A 19,191-nucleotide genomic window follows, 5' to 3' on the forward strand; every position below is an offset into this window, starting at 1 on the left:
GAAGCATTAAAGCATGCTTTGGTTAAGAACTAGCTGCTTGGCTGCTGAGAAGTTATAGTACTGAATCTCCATGAAACTGAAATCTCATGATGCTGGGTGTTCATAGCAGACACATCATAATTATTTGAAGTCAAAGACTGCAGATAGATCCAGGACCATCCAAATCTTCTGAAAACTTTGGAGTCTATTGGAAAATTTCTATTCATTTGAATGGTCTTGGAACTAAATCCTTACTGTAAGTACTCCAAGATATACTCTTAGTCATAGCTGAAGGTCCAATTTGACTCTTGGGTTAAAGTTTACGCTGACTGGAATTGAATTTAGCTTAATGAACAGTGACTTGTGAAGCTTTACTGTCTCACCATCTATTGAGCTGATCTTTCTTACCTGTTTCATGCTACACAGATACCATCAAGTTGTTAAGGTAATAGGTAATAACTTTTTTCAAATATAAAATGAGATTTGATGCTCATTATTTAATTTAAAAGATTCTTCTAGAATGTGTATATAAAAAGTATGTATGTTTATAAAATGAACAAAGAATAAGCCTGTGTTCAGCATTAAGCATTAATTAGGAATAAGTCCTATGGAGATTATATTTGTGGAGACAACAGAAAACATCTACTATATCATGATGTTAAGTGATACTCATATTTTACAATTTACTACTTGAATTGCTTAATGGACTCTGTGTTTATTTAGGTCTTAAAAACCCTAATCTCAGGGCTTGATAGAAAGTGCTGCTAAGAGGTACATTAATAGGCCAGAGCTGATGCCCATGAAGTCACTTGATCTCTCTCCTTAGACTATGACAACCAATAGCCAGGCTCTGCATGGACACGTTTTTCCCATCATGTAAGGGTTGCGAGTGCCCTGTTTTGACATTCCTCCTAGAGAGGATTCCAGACAAACCCTTCAGGTCTGGTCTCAGCTGGACGTAAGGAACGGCCGGCTATGCTCAGGGCTGTAATGCAGCTCTGTAACCTGAATCCTAACCAAGAATGTGAGAGCTGGGCCATTTGCACCTTGGTTGAGATTCACCTTATCCCAAAAACCTGATGTGGCTAAACCAAGCCTTCAGCTGTCTGCCTTTGCTCTCAGCGTGAACCAGCCTTTCATCTAAGTGCTAAATGTGGATGGAGGAAATTAACACATCATTTTACCGTACGTCTGAATTCCAAAGGGATTTCAGTTCGCCACAGGCTACTAATGGAAAAAAAGAGTTCACAGCCATTTCAGCAGGTGTCTTTGCTCTGAGATACAGAAGAGTGCTGACCTGGATCTGTCAGCTTTCATTCAGCATTTCTAATGAAATGTCAGTTGCGTATTCCAAACAGTCATTCTTTGTATAAGCAATGAAGACCTTTTCATGTTGTGCCTGAAAAATTATAAAGCTTTGTGAATTTTCTCTAAAGAAAACCTTACTGTTCTGATGCAGCTGTTCTGACTCCCTTGGAAAAAGCATGTGGAAAACCCAGGACATTTGAAACCAGTAGCAGAAAGCATAAACTATCAGTGCATAATGACAGTGGGAGGTTGCAGTCCAACATTAGCTAATGACTTGGCTGTTCTGGAATTTGCGTTTCCAGAAATAACAAGTGGTCCTTCTAACACATGAGCCCTATTCTTTCCATAGATGAATATAAATAAGCGAAAATTGAATCAATTATTTTTTACTAACCTGATAATTAAAATAAAAGGAGTGAAAGTCTTCTCGCTACTGGCATGACTTAGTTAAAGCTTGTTTCTGCACAGCACCACATGCTACCAAACGCCTTTGCTGCCAACAGGATCCAAGAGTTGCCCAGCCCTTTGGAGAAAAGCTAAAGAGATTATGGAGTCAAGTCCTGTTTCACAGGATTTCATATTCCCTGGAAAATATTGGGAACTGATGGCATTATTCTATTTTCTAAACTATTTGACACGCTACATGGAATATAAAAGTGCCCAGATGTTCCGAGGCAGATCAGTCTGGGGGACACCACCGCACAGATGAGGTGAATAGTGGTGGTGAATGGATAACTCTTACTGGACCCATGCACTATTCTTTGTTGTAAAAGTCAGGATAATGCAGTAGGACATCTGTAATGAGATCAAGCACCTCTGCAACTGTTTGAAGTCCAGAATAGAGAGTATTGCCCTGGATTGAGTCCTTTTTCATAGACATCTTGCTGAGAAGATCAGGATGAAAAGCATTAGGGTTTACGGTCCTTGCTCACTTTGGCACTTGGAAAAATCCCAGTGTATTACTGTGCCCAAATATTTGTAGCCAGGGAAATACTCTTTATTCCACAACACTGAAAGTGCTGAAAGGCAATTTTCAGATTTATTGTGGCTATAGCTTCATCTTGAGGCATATTAAACTAATAATATTCTTGGTAAAAATAAAATTGCTTATTACTGACTTGTTTGGTGAAGTGGGGCAAGCCACTGACACCAGACCAGTTCCCTTTCCTGATTGACAATCATGAGAGATGTAAAATTTAAAATCTGAAATGAAGAAGCAAAGCCCTTTGGCGGGATATCTGTTATGACTTATGAAGAGAAAGGTTTATTTAAGCTACATCAAAGTAAGAGATGAATATACTTTTATCCATCATCATTTATATTTCCACTTCCCTCATATATATACCTTATGGAGCACAGGGAAAGCTATGTTAAAGGAAGACGCTATCTTAGGAAACATTCTTTCTTTATAGATCTCAAATCAATCCCAAATGTACTGAATGCAATTCAGTGTGTAATTTTATTAGAATCCTATCGCCAGTTTGTTCCATATTACTAGTGCTTACTTAAGTCAGGATTCACTCGAACATTTACTTGGTTACACCATGTATTATCCAGAATGAGTGACTTTTTATGCAACAATTGGTGAGGAAGAATTTACCATGAACCACTGAACTCTCCCTCTGTGAGTCTCAAGCTGTTTATATAAATTCTGAAATTAGCAGTGCCAGCTCACTACTGATCAGTACTGGTTCATTCCTTCAAATTACTTACTGGGAATTTTGAACAGTAAACTTTTCCTACCTGAAGATATGCCTGTACCAGAAAACACTCATAGTGTGTACTTGTAAAGGCAGAGAAGTTTTTGATAGGACAGCTTTTGCCAAATCCCTTGCTGCAATGCACTTTACCAGCAAGACAATTTTTCTTTACCAGTCTAACCCCGTCGGGGCTTCTGTCAACTTAGCTATGCAAGTAAAAAAAGAAGTTAACTTTCTACCTGACATTTTTGTGAATATGCAGGTTTTAAAAGTAGACCAAATACGCAAACCAAACAAAATGTGTACGATACCTAGTAGGTAAGGATGCTACAGAATTTTCACTGTTTGCAATTCACAAAACTCTGAGATGTTGCTCATGTGACTCCTCCATTCCTTTATAAGTAGTAGCATGAAGTTCATGGTAATATAAACTGATTCTCATGCCATTCAAGACTATTTTCTCCTTTTAATTAGCAAACAAAATTCACCTGGGGTGGGTCAAAGAGAAAGAGAGAGAGGTTAAGCCTCCAAAGGTATGTAATGTCTTACCAGGAAATTAGACTACAGTTTATCTAGGAGAAACATGCAGAAACTGATGTTCTATTTCAAAGATCAAGCACTTGACCTTTTAAAGTATATAATTATACAGTTCCGTTTGTGACATACTGTTTCTTTGCTTTTCCATAGGTACAAAAACAACGTGCCCATCAATGTACAGACTCACCCTGGCAAGTATATCATTGAAAGCCGATATGGGCTGCACTCGCTGGAGATTAGCACGTAAGGGAATACTAGATAATTTAACAAGTAGCTTAAGCTGAAATGTTGCTATAGATTGAGACCTGCAAAATGTGAACATATCTCTTGGGGATGTAAGAGATATCAAGTTTGTACAGCTGAGGTGAATGCTGTCTACTAAATGTTGAAGCAGTTCTGGTTTTCCTCAGAGGATATGCAATTTATCTAAGTAATTTATCTGGATTATTATTCTATTTATGGCCGAGTCAGAAATATGTGGGATATTTGTGATTACTTTTTCCATTTGTCTGCTGCATGAGTACAGTTAAACATGAGGAAAATCTAGTTCAGGGTAAAAATATGTGAGTTAACTGTTTTTCAATTATAGCAAAGTTCCTGATTCTTGATGAAATGAGGAACAGAACTGAGATGTCCTCACTTATACACAAGAAAGATCTTTAACAGTACTCATCCTCCAAATGGGAAATTTTTGCAGTCACTTTGCATTAAAAAACATTGAAAACATGAGACCTAATCACCTAATTTGACAATCAGCAACAATCCAGATTTGACATTTTAGATACTGGTAGGTGCCCTATGAAAATATTTCATGCTATCTACCATTTCTACAGCTTCCACATTAGGCATCTCTCCACAGGAGACACTAAATAAGAGATAATTCAGAGATAACTTACAAAGTTACTTTGTACAATAATTCAGAGAAATATTATCAGACAGTTTCTTCCTACTTCTGCTGTATTCTCAATTTTAAATCTGTACGTGATGTTTGAAAAGAGACATTTATTTCAAACACTGGATTTTTAACATTGAGAAAAACTTAATGGCTACCATCAGTCCAGTGTCCAGTGTGTCTGTCTCCCAAGCTTTTACTTCTTTATAGATTTTACCCAGATTTCTGAGGGTTTCTTTAATCTAAAACATAGGAGAGGCTATGCCAAGGAGTAAATGGATACCCTGCCTAATAATTTCTATCATTTTAGATGTGATTTTGACGACACCGCTCAGTATCGGGCCTCTGCAATGAATGTTAAAGGAGAAATTTCAGCTTATGCTTCCCTCGTGGTAAAGAGTAGGTTTGCAAAATATTTCCTTTGGGGGTTTTTGTTAAGATGCACATTACCAATTTTGTTCTTGTGGCTCAAAGAGCCTTTACCCCTTGGTGATAGTGACTGGAGTTGTTATTTTTCTGTCTAGGGTACAAAGGAGAAATTGATGCAAGCCTTTTGCATGCTGGAACTGTTTCCATGCCTCTGGGCTGTAAGTGGCAATATATGTTTGTTTGACACATGCATTTACAGTTGTGACATCATGACAAATGGCTAAGCAGAATATTTTATAACATTATTTAAAAAGGAAGCAGGTCTGAATTACGAAGGTACTGAGCTCTACAATTTCAGATGGTGTTAGCCTCACCTATAGGGGAAAATGGCATTGCCTTCTAGGTCTATGCCTATTTGCTTATACAAGAAACATCCTTTTAATATTGCACTTTGCTGTGGAATAAAATCTGTCAAAGAGGGAGACACTTCATCTTTTGCAATATGTAAAACATGGCCTGGAGAAAAAGCTAGGGGGTGTATGTGCATAAGTAGAGTAGTTGACTTAATCGTTCTTGTCTGCTGCTATGCAATTCCATGCGTTGTGAAAATGTGTAGAAAAGATCAAATAGCCAGAACCCAATTTGAATATTTTGGATATATCAAGGTAAAAATTGTAGTTTGTTTTACCTGAAAACCTCCCATTTTGAAGCGCTTCGCAGTATTGCATAGATAATTTCATGATGTTAAGACAATCCACCCACGTATCCCATGTAGGGGAAGTGCCCTCGGGGCCCTGCGCATGGAAGGCTTGACAGATGAGACTTATGGACACTTCTTTTATTGTAGCAGCACAAATAGAATCAGAGATATGCTGCAAAGGCATACTGGCTGACGTTTATATACCAAAGCTCTGAAATAATAGAAACAAGATTATGTACCACATTACAAAATGCAAGGCCACACATTTCCAATATAATTTGGGATTTACCACTTGGTTATGGGAAAGGAAGACGATGATCAATATTCATTGATCATAGGAAGACTGAGAGCTATCAGTGTAGGGCAGTTGTGGAAAAGGAAAATGTGACCCTAGGTTTTATCAGCTGAGCTGTTTTCAAAAGAAACATGGAAGCCCCTGGGCCATGTATGTGCAGTACACGTGTAAGGCACTTAGGATATTCTCTCTGGAACGCTGCACTTGGGTCACACAGCATCAGAAAAGATAAATTCAGGACCAAGTACAGAAACAGGCTCCCTGAATGCCTGGGGGAATGGAGAGCTCATTTTATATTAAAAGCCCCCCCAAAAGGCTTATTTAGCATATAAAAATGAAGGCTGAGTGGACACATGACTGCCCTGAGATGGAGCAAGGATTTAAAACAGGGAAAGAGAAGAACCATATAAGCTAAAGATCAGCTTGACCTGAACAAATCATTAATCATAAATAGAAGTCTTTTTAAGTTATAAAAAAACCCCTTATGGTAAAATGATAAAATGCTGGATCTGAAATTTTGGAAATTCTGGAATGAAATTCTGCAGGAGCCTCTCCCTGATATGAACTAGCTGTAAGACTGGAGTTGTATGGATAAAGAAATAGTTGATTCTCTGTGATAGTAAGGGCTTGGATTATTTAACACTGCAATTACCTCTGAAGATGATGACTGAATATATATTGTTCCTATTTATACCCTAACTTTTACCTGAGATTGTATTCGTAATCATTGGGTACTCTTGCTTTCTACTCTTGTCACAAAAGGAAAGAAAAAGTAAACAGCCAGATTTTTTTTTTCCCCCTTATACAGTTGGCGTTACGCCTCATGGCTATGCTTCCAGGTTTGAAATCAGCTTTGTTGACAAGTTTGATGTAGCCTTTGGGAGAGAAGGCGAGACAATGAGTCTGGGCTGCACAGTTGTCATCAGTCCTGATATCAAGCGCTTCAAACCAGACATCGAATGGTACAGAAATGGTGAGAATGTTTGACAAGAAGAAATATAAACTTCTTTCATGTAAATCTTTACTTATTTCAGCATATGTGAATGTTATGATTTGGTCATCACTTTCTCAGATTTCGAAACAGTAATATTTTCTCTTTTTCCATTAAAAGTTTTTCAAAATTTAGCATTTTGAAGTGGAACCATAGTTAGAAAACTGACGAAGCACTGTGAAAATGTCTTCTAGGGATTTTTTCTTTCTTAAAAAAATTTTTAAATTGAAGCATTTCGATCAGCCTCAACATCTGCGTGGCCCATCTACATAGCCCACATAGCTTTTACTATTTATTTATACGCAAAGACATTTCTTAAGTAGTTGCACAAATGTGTTGTGCAACAGCTGATAAAAAAGCTGTTGCTTTCTGATGTTACTCTTTGAAAATGAAGACAAAATTGGCATGAGAGCAGAATTAGCTGTAATTTATTATTATGTTCAAAGACAGAAAGTTGCATAATAAGAATGCTCTCTTGTGTATTTCCAATGTATTACACTATATTCTCCGTATTCAGAATCTATTCCTCAGTAGATCGAGCTAGTTCTCATCATGAAATTTCTAATTTCTAGGTGTTCTTATTACACCATCCAAATGGGTCCAGATGCACTGGAGTGGGGAGCGAGCTTCATTAACACTGACTCACGCAAACAAGGAAGATGAAGGTCTTTACACTCTACGAGTGGTGATGGGAGACTACTATGAAGAGTACAGTAATTATGTATTTGTTCGAGGTAGGATACTGTCTTGTGAATGAAACTCACTACAGAAATGAGGAAAACATGCTGGAAAACTCAGTCTCAGATATTTGAGGTGCTTTTTTCCCAATAAAAAGAGAATAATTGTTTTTTATTAATAGATTCTAGCAATATAGCTTCCAGTTGTTATCTCTGGAAAAATTGAATACAGATCTCATGCTTTGGTGTCACGTGCTAGAAGACTTCTAAACCCCATTTGCATTCTAAGGAGGAAATTTAGCGTATTGATGTAACTTCACTACTCTTTCTCAATTTCAGCCTGTGAAGAGTACTGAGCATGTCATAAAGAGGGAAAATCTACATAATAACTTAAAAATGTATTTTTGTAAACATCTCACTGCTAGCTAAACTGCACTGTTTTTATCAAGATTTTGTGCACCATTTGAGGTGTTCTCTGTAACACACAATGCAGGAAAAATACAGTGGAAGGGCAACACAAAGATCTGCACCTGGGGAAGAATAACCTCATGCACCTCTATAGGCTGGGGGCTGACTGGCTGGAAAGCTGCTTTTCAGAAAAGACCCCGGAGGTCCTGGTGGACACCAAGGTGAACATGTGGCCTTGTCGCAAAGAAGGACAGTGGCATCCTGGGCTGCATTAGGAAGAGCATTGCCAGCAGGTTGAGGAGGTGATCCTTCCCCTCTACTCAGCACTGGCGAGACTCATCTGGAGTTCTGGGTCCAGTTCTGGGCTCCCCAGTACGAGAGACACTGACTCACTGGAGGGAGTCCCGTGAAGGGCCATGAAGGTGATTAAGGGCTTGGAGCATCTCGCATATGAGGAAAGGCTGAGAGAGCTGGGGCTGTTCAGCCTGGAAAAGACAGGGCTTAGGGGAGTTTATCCACATGTATAAATACCTGATGGAGGTGAGTAAAGAAGACAGAGCCAGGCTCTTTTCAGTTGCGCCTAGTGCCAGGACAGAGCCAATGGGCACAAATTAAAAAACAGGAAAGCTCATTTAAACATAAGAAAACACTTTTTTTACTGCAAGGGTTGTTGAACACTGGAACAGGTTACCCAGACAGGCTGTGGAGTCTCCATCCTTGGAGATACCCAAAACCTGATTTGACGTGGTCCTGGGCAGGGTCAGCTAGAGTGCTGACCCTGCTTTGAGCCAGGGGTTGGACTAGGTGATCTCTGGAGTTGTCTGCCAATCTCAACCATTCTGTGATGCTCTAAAGTAAAGCAGCAAAGTGTAGAATTAAAATGTAATTTCTCTGGGTATTGTTTGCTTGTACCATGAAAAACTTCCTTGAATTTCTATTAGAGAAATATTTCTTTAAAAGGAGCCATGGCTATCAGGTTGCGTGCTGATTCTATATCTGTCCCAGCTGCTAAAAGCAGCTGAAGCGTGTAATGCTAATTCAAAAGGCTCTGGAAATTCTTGGCTCTGTGACCATGCCCAGAATGGCACTGTGTTGCCAAGTCCAGCAGAGCTGTGTGAGATAACAGCCTGCTCAGAAAATATGACTGAAGCAGATGTTTTCATCACCTGAAGAGCCTACTGAAATGAGCATCTGTGACAAGAAATAGGGCTTGTCTTTCTTTCCTTATTTTAAATTGTGCTGCCATATACATGAATGATCACCCTTGTTCCTGTTACATCTTCTAGCAACGCAGGTATGACCTGACTGCAAACCCACTACCCCTTTCACCAGAGTATCTTACTTGCCAATCGGTGTGTTTGCCAAATTCTAATTAGATTAATTATATTCTACATTCTGACTTAAATGGTCCCCACAGTCTCAGCTGGTTAGTATATTCCTCACAGCTCCTCCTAAATTGTAGGCAAATTTGCTGTAAATGGCTAGCTATGGTATTTAAGCAGGAGCAGTTGTCTTTCTGTGTCATGCATGCAAATCCCTGTGCATCGGTGGAAGTGAGCGATGCACTGGTATCAGGCTCATAGCGTTAGGTCTTTAGATGGGCTTAGAGAGCGTGTGTGATTCTTCTGCCATGGCTACAGGTCAGCATTTGTCAGCAAGCCATCAGGGATGAAATCCTAGCCTCCCTGAGGCTGATCAGCAATGCTGGTTGTCCTAGCTATTTCCCAGTCTGTCTTGGAAAGAAACTGCCATGTCTCATGTTCTGTCAAGTGGTAAATATGGGCAATAAAAGCCTTTTGTACCGAGATCACTGAAGACATATTGTTATTACTCTTAATGTTCTTATTATTTTGTTATGTTAACAGGATTGCTTACTTTGTACATTATCGTTTTAAAAAATGCATTGAGTTAGCTGTAATTAGAACCTGGACTTGGTAACTTTGGCGCAGCTTCAAAAGCTCCACGTGATGCTACTCTGCCTATAAGAGAAGACACAGTGTAAAGTCTGGTGGTTTTTATTTTTCTGAAGACTAGTGTTTTACTTACTTAATGAAGCATGTTAAATACTCTTATAAGGCATTTTTTTCTGAAAGCCAAAAGCATAAAAAATAGGGATTATTGTATATGGTAATAAAAAATCCTGTAATGCTTTGAAACATCAAACATTTTTAAAAAGTCTGGGGTTTAGATGGAATGTATGAATAATACTTATTAGTGAAATATTTTTTTCTTCAGGTATACATATCTTGTCTAAGTCAGGTCTTCTTTTGAAGTAGCTCACAACAGGGCTTGAAAAATGCTACGTGTAATTGTACAAATTGATGTCATTCTGCAGAGAAACAACCTCTCTTCTTTGAAAGTCTTTCATACAATCTTCCTGCAAAGGTTATTTTTATCTACGTGAAAACTACCCCATCTCACAAATCAGACTCTGACTGTGTAAACAGTAAAATTCCCCAGTGCCCAGCACTGTCTTCTGTTTCTTAAAGCCTTAGATAAGATATGTCCAGAAGCTGATGCTGGAGTCAAGGCCCTTTGACACTTGCAGTCCCACGTTTGTGATAAACACTTGAAAGGAACAATATGCTCATCCTTATGAAGGTTATATTCCAGAATGATAATGTATGTGTAATATAATTAAACTTCAAAAGTTTTTGATACCTTTGTAGTTCATAGCTAACCAAAAACAAACAATGAAGGACTATGTGTGGAGATAAGATATTTAATTCAGTGTTGTATACCCAATGGGTTAATACTTTTAATTGAGCTATTGCCTGGTTATAAGGCAAGATATCAGCCTTTTCTCCTAAGTAGAATAGCAGGTAAATATATACTCTGCCAACTTTTTAGTTCAGCTATGTCTTTGGCAGCTACCTAACCAGAATGCATGTTACTAATTTTATTTAAAATGCCTAGGTGAATTACATTTACAGTATATGCTGTAACATATTAAGCATTTGTAAATGTGGCAAAGAGAAAACCAAAACCTAGAAAAACACTGGCAATATAAAAACTAATATTTTTTGAAGCCAGTGATGGAACTTCTTTTTTTGGCTCAGTAGGAACAGAGTTCGGTCCTTAAAGATCAATAATTGTGAAAGAACTGTGCATCACATTTGGAAATTTATGTCTCCATCCTCATAGATGCTGATGCTGAAATCCCCGGAGCCCCTGGTGCACCACTGGACGTGCAGTGCTTAGATGCCAACAAGGATTACGTCATTGTCTCCTGGAAGCAGCCCGCTGTTGATGGAGGAAACCCCATCCTCGGATATTTCATTGACAGGTCAGTGACCACGCCAGACTGGAGAATTTGTATTGCTGCACATTCTAACTCAAAAACCTAAAAGCACATTGAAAAGCGTGAGATAAAATGGTCATTGGTATTTTCATTCTTGTTGCTGGCCAGAAGAAAATTACGTTTTTTGTTTTAGATTGGCCGGGCCTGATCTAACTTCCATGGAAATAATTGCGTCCTGCTTTATTTAACTACATAGAAAGGATTCTGTGAGACCCTGCGTAGCTCAGCCCTCGCTCCTCCCCATGAGGCTTGAGAGGCCTCGGGACTTTGCAGTTTGGTACCTTACAAGATTGGCTCCTTCATCAGGCAGCTGTGGCTCCTTCTGTACCGGTGCTCTCCTGCCCCTTTCCAAATAGTTACCACATACATACAAGAAAGTAAAAGATTATCTTAAAGGGAGTTGGATTTCTTTGACGTGCTGTTGTTTTCCAAACTCTTAGATTCACAAGCTTCATGCAGATCATGCTTATGTGTTTTTCTCGGCAACAATAAGAATTGGAAATAATTTTTAAAAATATGAAAACTGAATGTGTCACCCAGGGGCAGGACTCCAGAAGCTTGGGATTGAAGAAATTCAGTCAGTATTTTGAGACTTGCAATGACCTGCAGAGCTGGTAATATTTGTTTGGATTTCAGTAACAGAGTACATCATTAGTAATATGGAGTTCCTGTGGGCTTATTCAGATGCACGTAAAAAACCTCAAACATTATACACACACACATACACACACACTCATATATTATGGCCACTATATTATGCCATTGTATTTACATAAATTATATATGTGTAAAAAGAGGGCGTTGCTTTGTGAAACAAATCTAACATCAGTACATTCAGTTCAAATATAATTTTACTGGTTTGACAACTTATGAGTGTCAGTTGCTGCTGTAACTAGGTAGTGCTAGGTCTAAGCTACAGCTCTTTAACATTCATTGAAAAATCCTAAACAAAAGACAGGACTAGACTCTGAAAAATAATATCTCATTTTAAAACTAGGCTATTGAGGGATGTTGGCACTAAGAGTAACTGCAAGACAAATGGCATTTTTCTTTTTCTCTTGTGTTCACCTCCTTTATTCTACATTTGCTCCTAAATTCAAAGCTTTGTTACTGCTCTCCAGTATTCGATCCCATCGAAGGTATTTTAGGCACCCAAATATTCAGCCAGGGTAGCCTCTAACTGCCCCGCAGTGTAAGTGGGTTGCCCAAGGCAGCAGGACCGGTCTGTGCTAACACTGGAGGCGAAGCTCAGGCATCCTTCGCCCCCAGCAGAAACCAGAACCACAAAACTGCCCTGAGCGAGACGGTAACAATTCCCAGAAAAGAGACGCCTGCATCTACCGAGAAATCTGGGTAGGCACTGTAACATTCGCTTTGGCAGATATCTCGGCAGCAATAAAAAGTCTTTCCCGAGCTGTTAGCTCGTGTTCCTGTCGGCCGTGTTGCTGGATACTGGGAAGCCATCCCCACAGGCTGCTCCTGTCTCCCTGAGCTGAAGTGGCTGCTGTCCCTCCCTGCTGCTGGTTCTCTCTTCCTTCTGCCAGAAACCAGCCTCCTGCCAGCTCTGAGGCTGAGCAGCAGTGGGACCAGCACCACCCCGCCGGGTCTCGCCGTGGCGGGGGCTGCAGCCACCACGCCGCAGGCTCCCTTAGCAGCTCCAGCGGTGTTTGATAGGACAAGAGGAAATGGCCTCAAGTTGCGCCAGGGGAGGTTTAGACTGGATATTAGGAAATTTTTCTTCACCGAGAGGGTTATCAAGCATTGGAACAGACTGCCCAGGGAAGTGGTTGAGTCGCCATCCCTGGAGGTATTTAAAGGACGTTTGGATGAGGTACTTAGAGACATGGTATAGTGGTGGTTTTTGGCAGTGTTAGGTTTATGGTTGGACTCGATGATCTTAAAGGTCTTTTCCAACCTATATGATTCTGTGATTCTGTGAAGCAGGGTCTGGCTGAGTGCCTGACTTAACCCTACTCACAGCCATCTGTGTGCTGGGCTGGTCACAGAACTCACAACGGAGGTCTCCACACCCCGTGAAACCCATCATTTTGCAGGATGTACAGTGGAGCGCGGTGCATGAAAGATGAACCAGTCGCCTTCTGGCAACTGCAAAAGATACATGTATTTCATGTCCCTTCAAGTATGCTAAAGCTGACACTCCCTAAGCATCCTGGAGCATACTTTGGAGGGTTTAAAGAGTGAAGTGAGTTCTGCTCGTGTCCCTTCCTCGGTTCAGGAAAGAAGGAGTGCAGCTGCAAGGGATTTAGTGCATGCCCAGCTGGTACTTCAGCCCTGACCCCTTGGTGCAGCTGCCTTGATGTCACCAGTATATGACGCTGCTGAGGAAACTGGTATGGACCAGCCAGGGAACACGAACAGATGGTGACGATGGTGAAGCTGTAAAGGGGGGTGGGTGCCCCGAGTTTGCATTTTCCCTTCCCAGCACTGCTACTGCTGTTTCTATTTTTCAGGTGTGAGGTTGGCACCACCCACTGGACCCAGTGCAATGAGACTCCTGTGAAGTTTGCTCGGTTTCCTGTCACTGGTCTGATTGAAGGCCGTTCCTACATTTTCCGAGTCCGAGCTGTGAACAAAGCTGGCGTTAGCCTACCGTCCCGGGTGTCAGAGCCCGTGGCTGCTCTGGATCCTGCTGACAGAGCCAGGCTTAGAAGTAAGATCTGCTTTTTGCAGGTTGCCCGAGAGGTTTAAGAAGTCACAACTCATTAAAAAAAAAAAAAAAAAAGATGACTATCTACTCATAAGCCTCCCACTAGAGGGAGCAATGCAAACCCAAAATACTCTTTGGAGACCGCTTTGCCCAGAAGAAATCATCTCAGGGCGCTTTGCACAAAGTGCTCTGTCTGCTCAAATGGGTTTTGCTGGCTGCAGGGCTACACTCCAAACTTGCAGGAAGGGGGGAAAAGGCACAGGAAAGCTAATTGCCTGAAGAGACTTGCTTTTGTTCAGCCAACAAAATAGCTGAACAGATCTTGTGAATAGTCTCTCTCTGTGCTGCAGACAAGGGTGGCTGATTCTGTGCTCATGTGATGATCAAAGTCTTGCCGTAACATCAGCACGCTAGCAGGGTAGCCCAGTAGATAACTGATCCCAAGCTCTCTGCTTTCAAGTTAACATTTTACAAGTCAAAGATATTTTTCCTGTGGCCTGGCAATGTCCCAGACATTTTGCTTCCAAATCCACCTCTCTACGCATATGCCAAAATCATATGCCTAAAATCCAATTATTTCTACCTGTTTCTGAAGTTTCACTATTTAAAATGGTCCAACGTGAAGGGGTATTGTATGCAAAGCTACAGGGCTCCCACGGTCTCAGCTTGTATGTCTTACTGTATATCATGCCGCAAGCTACAGACTGCGGTCAGATGATCAAGGTTCCCATGCAAAATAAAACCAAAAGGCCGGAGGAAAGAGGTTTGGCACTGCCAGGAAACATTGTGCTCAGACACGTGAAACCTGAAGCCTGGGGGAGGCCTCTTCTTTTCACTGGGAAGTGTGGAAGCTGTCTCGGGAGATAAAGTCTGGTCTTGGTGGGCTATTCCTGTTATATCTCCTCCTGTCCCTCATGATCTTCTTTCCTCCCCACCTGCTCTCTCTCTGCTTGCATCTCTAAAACAGATCAGCCAACGTAAGGTGAAGCACATGGGGGTGGAGAACAGCATTTGCAAAAATTATCTCTGCGAGTGCATTGACCTGGTTGATAGCTGAATGCATAACTACAATAATACGATAACGTAGAGGCGCTGAGAGAGCCACCCAAATCATATCAAGTGAATATGTTGAGTCAGGCTAAGCAGTTTCTGTTTGTGACTGTGACCCATGATTTGAAAGCGGGTAATGTGAGGGAAAGTGGTTAAAAAGAGACAAAGAGCAGCCTGCAGGAATTTGGCTGTTCCTTTAATGAGTGAGCTGTTAAACCAAATGAATAGAGTATGGAAAATAAAGTTGAAGTTAATTCTCTGAAAACGATGAGCTGAGCCAAATACCTCTGCTTGTTACCTAGGCGTCTTCAGTGACATTTCAGGAAGGAATAGATGTTTCAGTGGATTAAATTTTCTAGCTATATTGATTGCTGAGCTGCTCTCAATATTCAAGCTGGTCAGCCTGCAACTAGTTTGGTAACTAGTTTGCTACATGAGCAACAGTCACAGCAGTAACCATAAATGGAGCTCAGGTGAATCTTGCAAATGTTAGTTTTGAACCACAAAAGAGTCGGTTTTCTCGTTATTTCAAAAGTTCCTGAATTTCTATGATACATCTGAGATTCGTTTCAGGTCACCCTTCTGCTCCCTGGACTGGACAGATTATTGTCACTGAGGAAGAACCTGCAGGTAAACACAGCCCTTTTGCCTACAAAAGTCTAATGTGAAGCTGGCTGAGTAATTAGGAAAACTCCCCGTGAGTTCAGTGGACTTTGGCATGCACCCAAAGCTCGTTGTTCTGAGAGTCACTTGACCTTGAATAACTCCCAACTTGGTTGTAGTGGCGAGGTTTCATTATTCAGGACCTAACAAATAAACATGCTTAGAGTTAAAAGAAGGACATTTAAAACCAATACTTAGAAGACTTTTAACACTATGTTTTTAAAAAAAATCAGGTGCCAAGGTATATTAATACTGTATTTTAATTATGGCACTAATTCTGATACAAGTATGAAGGAATTAAATCCCAGTTCCCTTTCCTATTCTTCTCCCCTGTTCTTCAGAGGGTGTTGTTCCTGGTCCACCTACAGACCTCCAAGTTATTGAAGCCACCAAGAACTATGTTGTGCTTAGCTGGAAACCTCCCGGACAGCGGGGCCATGAGGGTATCATGTACTTTGTGGAAAAGGTAAAATTGGACAAAATCAGAATCATGTTGTGGCAATCTTTTATATTTGTTTTGCATCTCTTCTGGACTTTTAGTGAACTTTCATTTCCACCTGACAGTTTCAAACTAGGGCCAGGACTAGAACTTCATCAAGATAACTGTTACTGTAGATTAATATAAACTAGGAAGAAAAGAAAGATGGGAAATAGGAAAGTAGATGCAGAATGTGTCACACACTGTAATATCCTTTCATGAATTGTGTCATTGACCTACCCTGGAGTAGACAGGCTGACAAACTCCCTCTATAATAAGAAAGCACAGAGCAAAGTTGCATGTGTGTGTATATATATACATATACATATATATATATATATATATATATATAAATTAAAATATCTATTTTAATATATATGCATACATATATAAAATAAAATTTGTATAAATGAAGCTTGTCTGGTGGGACAGATAGTTAACATTTTGGATGGAGGCATTCTGCAAGAGTTTCTTGGCATCAGCACTTTCTCCTCCAGCTGCCTTTTCATATTTATCCTCTACATTAACTTTCCATTTGCTTCACCAGCTCACCAAAGATGACAACATTTCTTTCCGAGAACAGAATCAGTTTTAATTTCAGTGTTCTGCTTTTCTGAGATTTTTTTTTTTGCATGGCTGCTGGCCTAGAAAATTCTTCACGCCATCAGCCTTTTTACTTGTATCTCATGGCCCACTAGCTTTTTTATCAATGCTTTTCCCTATCAGTCTAGAGGTGTCATCAAGGGAGACATAAATATCTTGTCATTATGTGTTTTTCATCTCTCTTATGAAATCTGGTCAAAATAAATGAGTTTCACTTAGCAACAGACTTAGAGAGGATGAATATATTAATTTTGAGTTTCCATATAAGAAAGCTTTTTAATAACCTATTGCATGCTGAGTACTGAGCACTAACGTCACATAACGTTCTCCTGAGAATTTGAAATCCCTCAGAAACCAGAACCATTACTTGAAATCGTCCTTAATGTAAATCACAGGCAAAAATTAATCACTAATATTAATGGTATAAGTGATCATGGTATGTAGAGCTTCTACCCACAGAAATAAAAACAATTCACAAATTAATTGCACATGTTAATTTTTTTCTGGAAAATGAAGGTCAGATCCCAATTAATTCTGGAAGCCATCCCAAAAACATTAAGACTGACACAAGAGCATCTAGAAGCAATGTGGTAATGTTAGAGTTTTGTTCTTTGGATCATGTTGAATGTCTGCAGAACTTATTTTGAAAGTGGTTCAGAACCGGATGCAGTTAATAACATCACTTCCTTGTGGTGGAGAGGAGTTTAGCTTTGATATATTAAAACCAGTAAGCTTTTATGTATGTTTTCTGCAGTAGGTGGACATCTGGGATTCATAAGCTTTGAAATATGCTCATTCTGTGGAAAGGTCAAAAAAAGGAACGTGACTCCCCGTTCTCCATAGCAGACATGCATTTGGTGGTCTGGTTAGAAAGCCTTGTCAGGTTAGACACTCAGTGTTCAGAGACTTTTGTTCCAACGGCGGTTTCTGGGTTTGACTGCAGTGCATTGCTGGCACAGAGGACTGGCAAAGGGTGAACACTGAGATCCCTGTGAAGTCTCCTCGCTTTGCAGTGTTTGATTTGGCTGAAGGCAAATCCTACTGCTTCCGAGTTCGCTGTTGCAATTCAGCTGGAATCGGTGAACCTTCAGAACCAACTGAAGCCACTGTGGTGGACGACAAACTTGGTAAGGGTGTGGTTGTATGTAGTAAATTACCTCCATGGTATCTTTTCAGTTTATGATGTAATTGTTTTGTTTGAAGACAGATAGCCGCCCAGTAACTAACTCAAGTATCAAGAGTAGTCAGTGATTTATTCCCTTTAGCTAAAATAATTTTGGTTTGGGTTGTTGAACCTTTAATGTATAGTCAAATGACAGATGCAAACCAAGGGAATTAAGCTGCCAATAGCAATGCCAAGAACTGCAAAGGCTGCAAATAGTGAAAGAAAATGAAAACTCAAGGAAATACAAAAATGTTTTGTTTTACTTAGAGTCTTTATTGAAAATAAGCCCAGACATCAGCAGAGTTTAACCTTCTTTGTTTGCCAAATTAAACAAAAGTGAAGAATTTAATACTTACATGAATGCAGAGACTATTTTCACTAGAAGAAAAGCCAAGATGTTCACCACAGTAAAACATCAGTAGCTATGTCTACATTAGCAATTTGTTTCCAAATGGCAATGCAGATTTGAATCCAATTCCAAGATTGTCTCCATTTACTTCATATTGGTTGAATTCTCAGAGCAGTTTGATGCACATGAACTACATTCTTTAAGAAGAAGAGTAAAACAGCTCTTCTTGAAAAACCTTTACATGCATTTTGCCACTTACCGGGGCATTTGTTTCTGACTTATTCTGTGGCCTGCACAAAATCCCTCTGTGGGCTGCACAAAATCCCTCAGTGTGCACCTAACACATTTTCCCTTTTAGAAAGCTCCAAATCATGTCTCTGGTGCAGATGTTCAGTACAAGGGAATAAACTAAATCTAATTTGAAGGAAATGCCCGTAACATAGGCAATGGAGATGTGAGGAACCTCACCATCAAAGGCTTGAACCTACTGATCCTGTCCTGCTGTGCCAGATCGCTTGATCGAAATCAGAGGAGTTTTGGGAGGTTAAATCTGCGTTAGTTGTGCTAATATAATCAAGAATAGAATGTCACTCTTATTTTATTGGTAATTTTTGACTGGCTGGTCACTAATTTATTTCTGTTTCTCTCCCACAGATATTCCCAAAGCTCCTGGGCGTATTATGCCAACTAGGAATACAGATACCTCAGTTGTTGTCACTTGGACAGAGCCCCCAGATGCCAAGGAGCTGGTTGGGTACTACATTGAGTCAAGTGTAGTTGGATCTGGTCGCTGGGAACCATGCAACAACAATCCAGTGAAAGGCACAAGGTAATGGATTTTAAAGCATGGAAATTATGATCACCAGTTTTTGATTTACGGAATATATGTGCTTTCCAGCCATTAGTAGTAGTAGAGTTAATGGCTCTGTGGTAGCCAGCAGGCTGGAATCGCTCTTGAGGGTGAAGTTCATAACAAGTTTTAAAAACATATTTCAAACTGTGAGTCTTGTCCAAAAGGAATTTATAATCAACCTTATATTAGAAACAATTAGTCAAGG

General features: G+C 40.1%; 1 protein-coding gene across 3 annotated transcripts in view; it reads left to right on the top strand.

Annotated features, from left to right (window-relative positions):
• Window positions 1–19,191, top strand: part of MYOM1 (myomesin 1) — a 116,219-nt gene that overhangs the window by 62,606 nt on the left and 34,422 nt on the right. For all 3 annotated transcript variants that reach the window (XM_075494428.1, XM_075494429.1, XM_075494427.1), the window contains exons 6-16: window positions 3,675–3,767; window positions 4,727–4,815; window positions 4,941–5,003; window positions 6,589–6,753; window positions 7,344–7,505; window positions 11,001–11,142; window positions 13,629–13,828; window positions 15,449–15,505; window positions 15,880–16,004; window positions 17,563–17,746; window positions 18,788–18,962. In XM_075494428.1, the coding sequence (XP_075350543.1) occupies window positions 3,675–3,767; window positions 4,727–4,815; window positions 4,941–5,003; window positions 6,589–6,753; window positions 7,344–7,505; window positions 11,001–11,142; window positions 13,629–13,828; window positions 15,449–15,505; window positions 15,880–16,004; window positions 17,563–17,746; window positions 18,788–18,962 (1,455 nt within the window). The remainder of the gene's footprint in view (window positions 1–3,674; window positions 3,768–4,726; window positions 4,816–4,940; window positions 5,004–6,588; window positions 6,754–7,343; window positions 7,506–11,000; window positions 11,143–13,628; window positions 13,829–15,448; window positions 15,506–15,879; window positions 16,005–17,562; window positions 17,747–18,787; window positions 18,963–19,191) is intronic.

Source organism: Mycteria americana, chromosome 2 (genome assembly GCF_035582795.1).
Source record: "Mycteria americana isolate JAX WOST 10 ecotype Jacksonville Zoo and Gardens chromosome 2, USCA_MyAme_1.0, whole genome shotgun sequence".
NCBI classification, from domain to species: Eukaryota; Metazoa; Chordata; class Aves; order Ciconiiformes; family Ciconiidae; genus Mycteria; species Mycteria americana.